The sequence below is a fragment of the Leptodactylus fuscus genome, chromosome 6, assembly GCF_031893055.1.
Source record: "Leptodactylus fuscus isolate aLepFus1 chromosome 6, aLepFus1.hap2, whole genome shotgun sequence".
Classification (NCBI taxonomy): Eukaryota; Metazoa; Chordata; class Amphibia; order Anura; family Leptodactylidae; genus Leptodactylus; species Leptodactylus fuscus.
This window is the reverse complement of record NC_134270.1, coordinates 118,373,700-118,388,245: the sequence shown is the minus strand read 5'-3', so window position 1 is coordinate 118,388,245 and position 14,546 is coordinate 118,373,700. Positions and strand designations below refer to the sequence as shown.

General features: G+C 39.8%; 1 protein-coding gene across 1 annotated transcript in view; it reads right to left on the bottom strand.

Annotated features, from left to right (window-relative positions):
- PLCD3 (phospholipase C delta 3) overlaps positions 1-14,014 on the bottom strand; it is a 46,754-nt gene extending 32,740 nt beyond the window's left edge. The window contains exon 1 of the mRNA XM_075277140.1: positions 13,683-14,014. Coding sequence (XP_075133241.1) covers positions 13,683-13,809 — 127 coding nt within the window. The 5' untranslated portion in view covers positions 13,810-14,014. The remainder of the gene's footprint in view (positions 1-13,682) is intronic.
- Positions 14,015-14,546: the final 532 nt, after the last annotated feature.

The following is a 14,546-nucleotide window of genomic DNA, read 5'->3' as shown; positions in this document are numbered from 1 at the left end:
CTAGAAATCTAGGCATGCTTATGTTCATGGGAAAACTCCTTGAAGTCCAAGTAGCACAGAACTGAGGACAGAAAAGGAAAAATAAGTTTTGCACTAAGCTAAGATGTTTTTTGGGGGGGATTCTACATTGACAACTTATCCTTATGATTGGTAGGGGATTCAGCTTAGACATGTGACTGATCAGCAGAATGAAGTCTAAGGGGGCTTTCACACGGGGCAAAATGGCTCAGAATCATGCGCAACTCCGCGCGGAATACACGCGGTGTCCGTGCGAATTCCATGCGAGATTGCCGCCAGAATCTGCACGGTTAAAAAGCCTCCCCATAGAACTCTATGGAGAGGCTTTTTAACCTTGCGGATTCTGGTGGACACTCATGGAATTCGCGCGGAGTCGTGCCAGAACCCGAGCCATTTTGCCCGTGTGAAAACTCCCTTAGAGTCATGTACTGAAACTTAGTAGTTACAGTGGCACATGCTTCCATGTGGCAGTATCTGGTACTGTAGATTAGCACAATTTATTTGAGGGTTGCGATGCCATTCATAACTTCACTTGGCATCGCCCATAGTCCCCTTACTCCCTGGCATCACAAGGGAGATGTCAGTCATGCTTATGATGTTAGGATAATTTGCATAGGACTTTTTATGCTTTCTCACTTTTATACCTTTACTTTGGTACAACAGAAAGATTACAGAAGGCACTAGAGGAGAGGTAAGTACTCCATCCAGTACATGATGGGGTCAGTTTATGATGAAAAAAAAAACAAAACTGACAGGCCAACCAAGTCAAATCTTAGACAACCCATTGGATGCGTTTTTTGCTAAATCCAGAACCCCTTGACTGGATTTCATGGCATAGGTCTGGTGCCATTAAAATGTAAAGAAGGGACCAAGAGAAGTACTCGAAGCTCTCATAGTATCTATCCTGGACAGCCTTCCTTATCCTTTCCTTATTTCACCTTTTTCTCTCAGGTCAATAACAAAAACATGAATTTGTTAAAATAAAAGTCATTAAAATATGTTAAAAGAAACAAACGCATGTTAGAGGATTGTTCTACATCTCCTTCTAACTAAGCAACACTCTACTGAGAACCTCCTCGTCTCTGTGCTGAGACACATGAGTGTGAGTTTCATAGAGGTATGAAGAGACTACATCTGCCTGGGACACATATGTGACTCATTGGTGCATGTTATATCACATGGTCCAAATGCAGATGACAAATGCCATAAATAAGCCTTGAACATGTACCTGTGCTAAGTGCGCAGACCCCTTACGTAATAACATTCTTCTTGTGTGTGCTCAGAAGCAAAAACTGGTGGAAGTGGCTGGAACAGGTTTAATGACATAATTTGTATAGAAAGCTTTTACAGTGTGAAGAAAATAAACTCCTAGGATTATCCCAAATGGCTTATTGGCCTTAGATGGTCTTTTGCTATATGCCTTGGAGATTTTATTCAGGCAAAAGAAATAGATGACCTATCCTCAGGATACGTCATCAACATAAGATAAGTGGTGGTCCTTGGCACCATCAGTTCTTCTCTGGGGGACACTATACAGAGAGCAAATCAGGAGGCAAATAGCTCTATTCTGTGTAGTGGCCATGTTTGTACTAATGTCTTTCTGTCTGTTTGGCCAGAGCTTTACTGTTCTATTGTCTGTACGCCTGAACTATGCTTTAGTCTCTGCCTGCCATATTTGGATGCATATACCCTTCTGTTATGTATGACTTCCTCTATGTACATATCTCTGTTTCCTGGTGGACACATATATCCTTCTGCTATGAATTGCTGTTTGGACAGGTATGTTCTTCTGCCATGTAATGGAGTTATGTCTTTCTGATATATATATAAGCCTTTGTTCTTCCAACATGTATGCATCTTCACTATGAGTATTGACCTTTGGGCTTCTATTATGTGTGTACTTCTGCTCTGCGTTTGGATGTATGTCTCGTATATGAGCGGACGGTCTATGTTCTAGACTAGGATGTATATTCCATTCTTTGAAGTAGAGCTATGTATTTCATATCAAAGACATGTGTCCTGTTCTGTGGCCTGGAGCCTATTCCTTGATACATATATCCCTTAGCTTGGAGTCTGTGTCCTCAGTACCACTGTTCCTGCTATAGTCTTAATTCACTTGTTTCTGTAATGTTCTCATGTGTATATGTAGTATATGTTTCTGCTATTTGTGCTGATGTCCTACCTTGAATTCCTTTGCTATACCCGGCCTCTCTTACCTGGATGTTTTGTTCTGTTCCTGATTCAGGATCTCTGTCACCAATCCTGAACACCTGTTGTCTGCATGTATGTTGCTAGCTTTGTACCATAGGCCTTGATAACATTATTTTGCATCTAGACACCAATATAACGGTCTCTGATGTCCTTCATGATGTCTCTAAGACCAAAAGAAGATGGGAGACCTGCGTTGGAGCCAAGGACAGGTGAGTAACACTATTATTTTTATGTTGAATCTCCTCCCCGGGCCTCTGGACATTGTACTCTGGGGTCTGAAAACCCCCCAGAGTATAATAATCTTACATGGGTGGCGAATCTCAAAAAGCAGAGGGGCTACTGTGAGACATTGTACTGTACTGTGGCCACTGTGTGGCATTATAGTGTGTGGATGGACCACTATAGGACATTATAGTGTGTGGAGCGGCCACTGTGTGAAATTATACTGTATTGGGGCCACTATAAGACATTATTATCTGTGTTGGAGCCATTATAGGGCATTATAGTATGTGGAGGGGTCACTAGGGGACATTATGCTATGTGATCATTCCGGTTTCCAGTGGCTACTTACACCATATAGTGCACTGGGCCAACTATTAGCAAATTTGCTTTTAGTTGACAACCCTGCCCCTCTCGTATTTATAGTTAGGGGATAACAGTAACTTTACATACATCACTTCCATGATTCTCTTCCACATGGGGTCTATTAGGAGATATCAGAGAGGAACTTGTTTACCATGAAACAGTGTGAGTTTAGGATTGAGCTCCCTATGTGTGCTCTTGGCAGGCAAACAGTATACAACTGATTTTTAGAAAAACAAGGCCTCCTGGTCCTAATTCCTTCTCAGACATACGGATTCAACACACATGTAAAAAATCATGTTCCTTGCAGATGCAACTTTTTTTTTTACATATGTTCGTGCGACCCCACCTTTATGGGAAATGAACTTTTTTGCCCCTTTTCTTCCCTTCAAATTAATTCCAGCAAATATGTAAATATACACCAGTCCAGTAAAGGTGTGGGAGGAACAGAGCTCAGTTCCAAGCACATCAAGCGTAGCAATAATCTCTCATTGCAAGTTACCAAACCTTTCTTTTTGGTTACTCATCACTGCCACAAGTTGGCATGCTGGACCATAAAAATTAGCAACACCTCAGTGTGAATGGATTATATAAAAAGGAAAATAGCACCTGCTTTGTTCCCAGAAATCACAGTATTCTTGTCCACGGGCTGTTTCTGTTATTGCAGTTCAGCTTAAAGGGGTTTTCCCATCTCAGTGTCTCAGCAGGCTTCCTGCAGTCTTCTCTCTCACTTCCTGTATTTCTCCTCACTCCCCCTTCCTTTTGCTAAACAGATCAGAGAAGTCTCACAACACTTATACAGATCATATAATCTGCAGATTCTTGTACAGAATGGACTCAGTGTTATCTGTGTGTTATGTGTTTATATATAGAGATAACAGACTAGGCTTTATCAGTAAACTGCAATTAGCTGAACGATTGTACTGCCTGCAAGAGCAAGTGACGTCACTTGTCCTATAGGTTCGTGGTTATAGCAATGCTACGTAAACAATGGGAAGAATAAGGTCACATAGCAGGAGGAAAAAAAAAAGAATTTCTAAAGCAATATATTTAGGATATTTACATAAACTACCAGTATAGACAGGATCCTTGAGATGGGACAACCCCTTTAACTCAAGTGAAATAGATTGAAGTGAATGGACTGACCTGGAATACCAGGGTCAACACACATAAAAGAGTTCACCCTAAACCCATGCAACACTTTTAACCTGAGATATAAGCAATTTCTGTGGTCATATATTCGAACATAGTCCTTTCACTACAGTACATCCAAGGGCATAGCTATACGGGGTAGCAATTACCACTAAGAAAGCCCAAAAGACCTCTCTACATTAAAAGACACCAGTGTTCCAGATAGCACATGGTAAGTGGGGCCTATAACAGATTTTGTACTGGGGTTCATGAGCTTCGAGTGACACCTCTGAGTAAATCTGTCCAATTAGCTTGTGAATCACTGTATTTTTAGGAGAAGAAGTATGGTTGACAACTACTGTATCGGTGCTGTAAAGTTGTCACCCAGCTCTCCTAGTTTGTAATCTGCTAGTTATAAACCGGGTGACAAAACTTGAGAGGGCTGTGACTGACATCAAACTGGCAGTCACTTGCTTGCCAGAAGGGCACAACTAAAGGATTTATATGAGATTTTATATTTCTGGGGAGAGTGCCCTTTAATCTTGATGACTTGCCCCCCTTCACTTCTGCAGAGTGGTGAGAAGAACACAAATATTTCTGACTACTCCCAAAAGGGCTGGGTCCTGTAAAGAATTCAGGGATGTGAAATCTAGAGATTGTAAGGATTGGTATCCAAAGAACTGTATGTGACTATTACATGTCTGTGTGTACATAATGATATATGTATGGCGGATAGATCCGCTGGAAAATGAATCCTATAGTCTGTACTTTTGTTTATAAATTGCAAAACAATCCTGTATTTCCAAAATTACACTTAACTCCTATCAATTAACTCCCACTGAAGTGAATGGGAGGCAGCTGGTGCAGAATTTAAAAATTTTGTGGTGGAATCAGCGGCAGAATTTGGTCAAGCAGAAAAAATTCAGCAGGCACGTTGGAATAGCCTTTAAAGAGGATATTCTACTCCTACCTTTACTTCTTTGATTCTCCCCGCCGTTTCTTCAAAATTCTGTTTCTTCTGGTATGCTAATGAGGATTACGCAACATTGGGGGCATTACCCCATAGCTCCGAGCACCCCCTGCGTCATACCGGTCCACCGCCCTTTTCATGCTTGTGCTCCATCCCCTCCTTCTCTTCTCTGTAACTTGGGCCTTGCACAGGCCTCTGACACCACGCTGTACCTAACTAAAATCTCGGGTATGCGCAATCTGCTGTGCAACTCCAGGTGCAGTCAGAGTTGACTGCGCAAGCCCAAGCGGCCATTTTGTGGTGGTCTGCTACACCAGACCACCATTTTGTGGTGGTCTGGAGAACTGACCATATGAGTGCAGTATGCTCGTGTAGCAGACCACCACAAAATGGCCACTTGGGCATGCGCAGTTGGCTCTGCCTGAACCCAGAGTGGCAGAGGTGATTGCACATGCGCAAGATTTCAGATAGGTACAGCGCGGCGTCAGAGGCATGTGCAGGCCAAAGTCCCTTAGATGAGGAAGAGGGGACGGAGCACAAGCATGAAAGGGGCAGTGGATAGGTATGATACGGAGAATGCTAGGAGCGCTGTGAGAACGCCCCCAATGCTCCATGATCCTCATTAGCATACCTAAAGAAACCGTATTTTGAAGAAACGGTGGGGGATAATCAAAGTAGTAAAGGTAGGAGAAGTAGAATAGCCTTTTTAAAGGCCATTCTAACGTACCTTTAGTTGAAAATGAGTTTTTCAAATGATAGACTCCCTTTAAGCTGAATTATTCCTTATTGGCTTTTCCACCTCACAAAGTAATGAGTGGCGTTCTAACCTCTTGGACACCAACCAATCCTAAGAATGAAGGAGAGCCCTAGTCACCCGATGCACATTGTGAATGGGGTGCACTGCAGGTCCTTGCACAGTCAAGCTGCTGGGAACATTATTGGTATAACGCAGAATCAGGATTGCTGTGGTCCAGAGATCAGACCCTACTAGATCGTACAGTAATGGCATATCCTTATGACAAACAGGAATAAGAAGATAACATACCCATTTTAGTACCATTCCAGAGAGCTGTGGAAACATAGTCCATGTATCACACACATTTATCAGCCTGAATGTGGCTCTGCTGAGCAGTTCAGTGTTCGAGTAGGTACATATGGGTAATATATGTGTGTTTTTTACCTGGCCCTAAAGGAACAATACGGGCATAACTAATACACTGTATTACACTCAGGATAGGGCAGGGACAGGGGGGAAACATAGGTTACAACTTTGGCCATATCCTTTAACAGTAAGTGGGAATCTTTTAAAAAGATTTCTGGCAGCGCTCAAAATCCGCATTGTCTGCATTCTAGTCCAAGCAATGTAACACAGATAATCTGCACTCAGTTCCAACACAATAAGGTTTATTCATCCATAGTTTTAGTGGCTTTTTTTGGTTTATAAACGTATTGAGCAAAACTTATTAATTGTATCTAAGATTTAGACAATACAAACTTTGAAGAGAGAGGCAGATTTATTAAGAATGACATGTCATATAGCCTCAAAAACCCCAACTGATGCAGGTGAGTTTGAGGTCCCTTTGAGAACTGATCTTTGAAGAGACTGACCTGTTCTTAAATCAGTCATGAATGGTAACCTATGCCACGTAGGTACTGCCATAGATTTCCATTATAACTCACACCAGAAAACTGAGCCGTGCCTGCTCTGCCCGGCAAGTGAGACACAGAATGGGGGTTGTGGCTCACCTTTGGCGTAAGAAAGGGACGTGCATCAAATATGTGCCACAATATCACAATATCATTCTTCTATGCCAGAAAACTGGTGTGGAGGGATTGATAAATTACCCCCAGTCTGTCTATAATGTGCTACATTTATCGCAGGGGTGTTAGATAATAAATCTTTACAGTCTTTATGTGTTTTCATTCTTTACTATTGGCTGTCAGATAACATTTGACTGCAGCGGTTTTTGCTAAAATGCTGGCAAAAACAATAGATGCCTAAGCCACACATAGGAAAATACAGCCAAAAGACGCTGAAGAAATAAAATGTAGCCTGTGTTTTTGCTGCATTTTTCACTGCCATAATTTTTCTCCCTTACATATACTGTATACAGAAAATACATGCACGAATTACTATGAAAGTAAATATGTAACAAACTATACATCTAATTATACAATATCAATAACTGTATTATGTAACTAAAAATAATTAATCATTTTATTTAGAAGCTGGAGTCGTAGTTATAACTTTTATCTGCCAACTCCACCCATAACTGGTCCGACTCCGACTCCACAGCAGCCAAAAATGTTACATTTTTGCTACACGGGACCTAATATTATATTATTTACAACCTTCTCACTGCACCTCCTGTCACTATTCTGCAGTGTGAATTCTACTGCTCACAACTTACTCTTTACACAGCAATCCAATTGTTTGACAAAGGTTAGAGGACATGACCAAAACGTCACATGTAACCCATTATCAGTGGATGGCAAATAAAATACCATTAATAAGTAAGAACAGATTGCATCTATTATTTCTCAGCAAAAGTTTGCAGTAAAGCAATACCGCACGGGGTAGGGAAGCCTTGAAGTCAGAGTAAAACTCAAGGCTTCTTAAAGGGGTTGTCTATATTTATAAAAACATCATTCTTTCAAAAACAGCTCCATTTGTATATGTATATAAATATGTATATAAATATTGCATGTGGTATTGTAGCTTATCACCAGTCCCTTCAATTGAGCTGAACTGCAATACCAGACACAAGCCATTGACAGCGGTGGTACTGTCTTTGGATGAAAGGAACCATGTCTTTCTAATCCTCAACAACACTTTTAAGCCTAGATTCACATGACTGAATTTCACACATGAAACGTGGTCCATGTGTGTGTGCCTTACTCCTAGCATTATAGTTATCTATGCTGTTAGCAGTCCCTTCCTCTTAGTAAAATACTTCTCTGTAGTGATTATAGTAGGATATAATGTTAATAGTCCCTCTCCAGGCATACTGTTCAGGGCAAGAAAGAAATTCATCACACACATGTGAATTCACTGCCATGTGAGTAAGGGCTGTCAATGAACTTGCAGAGACACACATAACCGTTTTCAAGGACCTAATGTCGTTCACGGACCTAATGCGTGTATAAGGCCCATTATATTTGCCCATTCCTTAGAGGCCGAGCTTAAAAAATCTCAACAGAATCTGCAACAAAGGATGAAGCTTTTCCACAAAGTGTGAGCTCAGTCTGATATGGCCCATGAAGGTGATATACAGTAGTTTTATGCAATAATTAATTTTCAATGTGAGTAAATCATTTTTGTGGTCTAACCCCTTTTGTGGCATAACTCAAACGTGCAGGTCATCAATGAAACAATGTAAAATATAATAACTATATATATATATATATCCTACTAATCCTACTAATATTATAAATGTGAAATTTTGGATGTTTGTGTATTTGTTACTCGATCAGGCAAAAACGGCTGAACGGATTTGGATGAAATTTGGCACATAGATAGTTTGTAACCTCGATTAACACATAGGCTATTTTATCCTGGTAAATTGCATGGCTTCACGACTGTTATGAATTTATGTTCATATACTATATTAAACTGCTCTTGCCTGTAGTTTATCTCAGCTTCTGTTAAAGCCAGGTCTGTTATCTCTATATGTAAACACAAAGATAACACTGAGTCCATTGTGTACATTGTGTACATGCATCTGCATATTATCTGATCTGCTCCAGGCAGTGCTCACAAACCCCTTTAATCCAAATTGGCAATTTGCCAATGTTAAACATGCCCAGAAAAAGAAAATTAATTTGTCGCAAAACTCTAAAACAACAAGAGCTATGATGGTAGCCAGAAGTCAACATTTTTTTGTTTACATTTGGATCTTCAATTAAAAAAAAAAAAAAAAGCATGGAACAAAAAAAAATCAAAAATAAAGCCCTGTTGGTCACCAAAACAAGACATAAAAATTATTTGAATAATTAAATGGAAAAAAATGTTATAGCCCTCAAAGCCGCATGTACGAAAAACCGATGAATATGTCTGATCCTGAACCAGGGAAAATAACCCGGTACTTATGTGGTTAAACTTTCTCTCCCTTCATGATCCATCAACAATCTGAACAAAACTCACATGTGGTGTAGTTCCCTAACTGCTCCACAAATAAACACTGAGGGGCACATCCATTATGCACAAACTGCAAAGGAAAAGGCACAATTTTTGGCACGACAACACTTTTTTTCCTCCTCTCATGCTGATTCCGAAACAGATGGGCGTACCATGAATGGGGTCTTGATTGGACTTATTATGGAAAGGTGTTCTGACACATTTATAATTATTTATGGAAGAAAACTAGCATATTAATACCTGAAATCTATTCTAGTTCCTTACTGCAGTAGATTTCAGTTTCTGATACACAAATCACCCAATTTGTACAACGATTATTAAGACATCTGTGCCCGACATCTGACGCAGGCAGACCAAACATTAAGAGGTGTATAAAACACCGGTCCTAATGAATGTGCCCCTGAGGGTGTGCTCAGACATTAGGTTGGGTGTCAAACACTGTATCAAAGCTCACTGCAATTTCTTCCCAATGCAGTTTTTATGCAATTGTACATGGACCCAACTCAACTGTCTGAAATTTATTCTTACGGACATATATTCTGATACTGCAAAACACAGGTTCAGTTTTGCTAAGGTCCGCCATATGCGATTCTCTTAGTTGCTTCTCACCAACATATTACAAATGATTAGCACAGGGGTGTAACTAAAATCTCATGGGCTCTGGTGCACTAGCTCGACTTGCACAACTTCTCACAACCGTCAACTCCATTCCATCTATACATTTTTGCAGCATTTACATTTTACTTTCCTCCTCTATTTGTACTCAGGGCACCATGAAAACTTGTTCACAACACGTCTATACACACAAGCCCCCCATCATTCAAATTCCCTGTCCGTCCCCACATAGTTTGTGTCCCTTTTGTGCCACAGCCATTCCCACAGATTCCCTCCTTGACTATATGCTGCTGACCAACTGCTATTTATTAGATTTAGTTTTCTGCTTTCTGACAGTGGAAGGCTGAGTTTCATGAATCTTCTTACTCCAGTTCGCCAGAGAGCAACGGTAATACATTTATAATGCACAGACTGCCACCCATCAACAGAAATCAAAAAGGAGGCTAGAAGAAGTTTATCCAGCACTTGTGTGTTAAGGATGACTTATGGGCCCCCTTAGCCCCTGGACCCAGTCTCTGCTGCAACCCCTATAGTTACAGCAGTGAGTTAGCATGTAACAGTGAAAAAAGTAGTAACTTAGCAGGATGTAGTTTGTAAAAGTCATCTGACCAAATCGTAGCGTCAGTAGAAATGCACTTCAAGGCATTCTTCTTTTAACGTCTTGTGGTTGAATCTACATATAGATAGTAAATACTTCATTTTATTTTAAGGATAAGGACACATGTACAGGTTTTTTAATGTAGGGTTTGTAGCCATAACCAGCTGTTGCTTGAGAAAAAGAGTACTTTCTTATTATTTGTCATGTCTATGTTCTCATCCAGTTTGGGTTCAAAAACTGCATTAACAAAACCCAAACAAGTGTCCTTACCCTCAGGGTGGATTCACGTGCCTCAATTTTGTGTGACTGCCCTGTTTAATGTTTGCAGGATCAATTGTACTTTGCAACAGTACTACTTACTATTTTGTACAATGTACTGGGTACCTGAAAAAAAAAAAAAAAATCTGAATGGGGTAGAATTGGAGAGAAACTGTGTTTCTGCAACATTCTTATGGGCTTGTCACCTGTATTCTATGGGTCGGTAGCATACCAAATTTTTATAGCTTTTTTGTTACATTTTAACCCCTAAACAAAATCCAAAAATTTGGGAAAAAAATCATTGGAGTCGACATATTCTGACACCCGTAACTTTATACATTTTTGTGTATAGGATGCATAAGACATCTTTATCGTGGGGCCAGATGTACATTTTAGTTATACTATTTTGGAGAATGTTTATTGCTTTGATTGCGTTTTTCATTCCAGTTTTTAAGAGGGAGAAACAGCAAAAGAATAGCGGGTTTTTTTTAACTCCGTGTGAACTCTACCTAATGAGAAAAACATTTTTATAAATCTGCAAACCAGGCGTTTGCGGACACAGAAACCTGGTGGTTATGGCGGCTGCTCAGTTTCTAAGTGGCTGCCATGTTTAAAAACATGAGAGTAAATACAAGGCTATATATATAACACCATTCACGCAATGCACTGCTCGAGGTTTGCTCTAAACTAGGACTTGGCGATTTTTGCCTAAAAATATAATCTCAATTTTTTTTGACTGCCATAGGGAGATGTTGTCAGATGTATATAATACAAGCTTCCTTGGCTTACCACCAACTATTGATGACAGAAACTGCTGATCATAGTTTGCAGTTGGAGAAGGATGTGCGTGGAATTATATCAGTCTCTAGAGCAGGAGTAACAGCAATTTCATGATGATGGTGAAAATCAGAATCATGATTATATTTTTAAATTGCTAATGAGTTAATTTGAATAATTGCACAGCCCTACTTTAAACCTATGTAGCTATGTAGAGAAGAAAACATCAAATAATGTATATTAAAATCAGAAAAAGATGACTAATATAGGTATCTACAAAGTGAGGCAACATTCACATCTGCACCCTAGTCTCAGTTGTGGCCTCAGCTGCAGGAAAAGTCCCACTGGTTTCAGTATAAAACTGGCAGACACCCCCATGGACACCTGGCAGACCCTATTAAAGTCTATGGGGTCTACGGATAACCACTGTTTTAGCGGTCCTACTCTCCTAAATTCGGGTTCCCAGGCGGACACGAACAATGGAGAGCTGTGCGCAGATGTGGACTTAGCCTTAGGGTCAAGTCCAGCCTTATTCAGGCTGGGAAACAGAGTCTATGCACCAGCCATATTTCCCAGACCAACCATGGCTCGACTGAACTAGACCCCCTGTATTTATAGGAACTCATAGCATCATAAATTACCAAGATGCAAGAGGTTCCTACCCAACATTTTGTATTGGATTTCACCTGTGGAATAATGTAAATTGTAATTTAAAGAGCAGAGATTATCTTTAAGTAATGCTATGGATGGATGGATGGATGGATAGATAGATAGATAGATAGATAGATAGATAGATAGATAGATAGATAGATAGATAGATAGATAGATAGATAGTTTTGTGCAAAATTTATAGGCAGCTGTGGAAAAAATTACAAGTTAAGAATGCTTTGAAAAATATAAGAGGTAATAGGTTATTTTTGTCAGTTAACAAAATGTAAAGTGAATGAACAATAGAGAAACATTAATCACATCAATATTTGTGTGACTGTTGTTTGCCTTCAAAACACCATCAATTCTTCTTTGTACACTTGTACACAGTTTTTTAAGGAATTTGTTCCAAACATCTTTCCAAAGATCATCTGTGGATGTCGGCTTCCTCAATTCCTTCTGTTTCTTCATGAAATCCCAGACAGACTGGATGATGTTGAGATCAGGACTCTGTGGGGGGCAGATCATCACTTCCAAGATTCCTCCACCAAAGGTCGGTCACATCAAATATTGTTGCGATTTAGATTTCTCTTTTGTTTGTTCACTTTGCATTTTGTCAATTGACAAAAAATAAACTATCAACACTTTTCTTTTTGATAGCATTCTTGCTATGTGTATATATATATATATATATATATATATATATATATATATATATATATGTGTATATATACGTATATAATATGTCTCCATAGTAACCAGGTAGACCACAGGGTGGGTGTGGTATCAATAATAAGTGATAATGACTGGATTGTGGATTTCCTGTGTCTATTCCCTGGAGAAAAACAGGTAATTAAAACAGACCAAGGTAATAATTTCACCTTCTAGATTATAACTTTTTACTTATCCCTAAAAGCCCCTGAAGATGCCGATTTTAGTAACTCCTTATTCAGTTGTTATAACACATTCACCTACTAGGCGTGTCCCCTTATGTTTACCGGCAGATAACTACTTGGCAAGGTGAGATATTTCATGCCGTTTCTCTCTATAATTTAGTGTTATTGAGAGGTGTAAGTAAAAGGCAGTCCACATACTTTCCAATGTGACTTGCTGCACTCACACTGCCAAAGTGTCTACTGGAATTTCAAGACAACTATGTTTTTATTCCATTTCATATTGACACTCTCAAAATATCAATTTTTGCCTTCTTCACTGGTACCATGAATATAAGGTTTTATGTGAGCCTTAGCAAAGTCTGCAATTTCATACTGTACTGGACTATATTGTGAGTGTGTGGTAACAGTATTTGTGTATTCTTGCATATATTGTTGCATATTAGATATTACCTCCCCAAGCATGGGTAAGGGTACATGAGGGTACAGGATAATAATGCACAAAATTGAGCATCCATATATAGCAGTGTAATATATAGTAAATATATATTTCCGATAAAAGGACATTTTCCATCTAAACAAGTTGCTGGCACATTGGATTAATGTGTATATGTATGCATGTGTATATATGTGTGTATATATGGTTATACTCTACTGAATTTCTTCCGGCAAGTGCCTGTCATTCTGCTTAACATCTGACTGTATGTAACTAAGAACTGACACAGTAACAACCCCACCACTCCTCCCCCGTGACCCCTATGTCTCAGCTGTGCCTATAAGACCTATACACCCACCATCTTTGTGATTGCCAGTCATTAAGGTCCATAGACACACATTACTTACCCATCTTCTTGAAGGCTCTCAGCCCATGGCTCCTGGTACACTGGACCTGCTGTTCCACCGCCACTTCAGGTTCTTCCTGATACTTTTTCTGTTTCCCCCCACATATCGTTCTCCAGAAGCCTGGCATGGCAGCCCCTGACTACTCCCTACTTATTCCTTGCCCACCTTATACCTCTCCTTGTGGCAGTGCCTTTGCTAACGTCCCTATTCTGCTCCGGTTTCTATATCAGCTCTGTAACCTACTAGTGACTGTTCATATTCCTGTCTCTACTTTGCCTTGTCTCCCTCTCCGGAGCCTTTGTGTGTAAGCAGTCCTCAGCAGTCCTGCCTCCTTCCCTTGCTCCTCCTTAGCACTGATTTCTAGTTTCTGGCTGGCCTTCCTAGCCTGGAGTCGCATTTCACTGCCACAGTCACTCAAGTTAAAGCCCTTCAGAGTGGGGGTAGACTCAGGTCTCTGGATAACATCTCAAAAAATAGATATAAAATCCCCTCGTTATCAAGTATGTGCAAGATGTTGTAAATTGTGCTAAACATTAAGAGTGTCAGATAATACATATTGAAAAATAGAAGGATGGATTCATTAAAGATGGACTGACTAGAGCCCTAGTGTCCAATAGATTATATAGTCGTTTGTACCACACAGCCAAATATATTACCATTGATCCACAAAATAAGATGAAGTGCTCAGGTATTAAACTACTGCTTGAGAAACTCTATATTAATATCCATTCTCTTGTGGATAGCATTACCATTCAGGATAAGGAGGATAATGGGAAAAAGTTACAATTCCTTAAACGGTTCTCCAAAACTTGCTGATGTGCACTTTTTTTTTTTTAGACAGTAGACTGTAGTAACTATTACAAT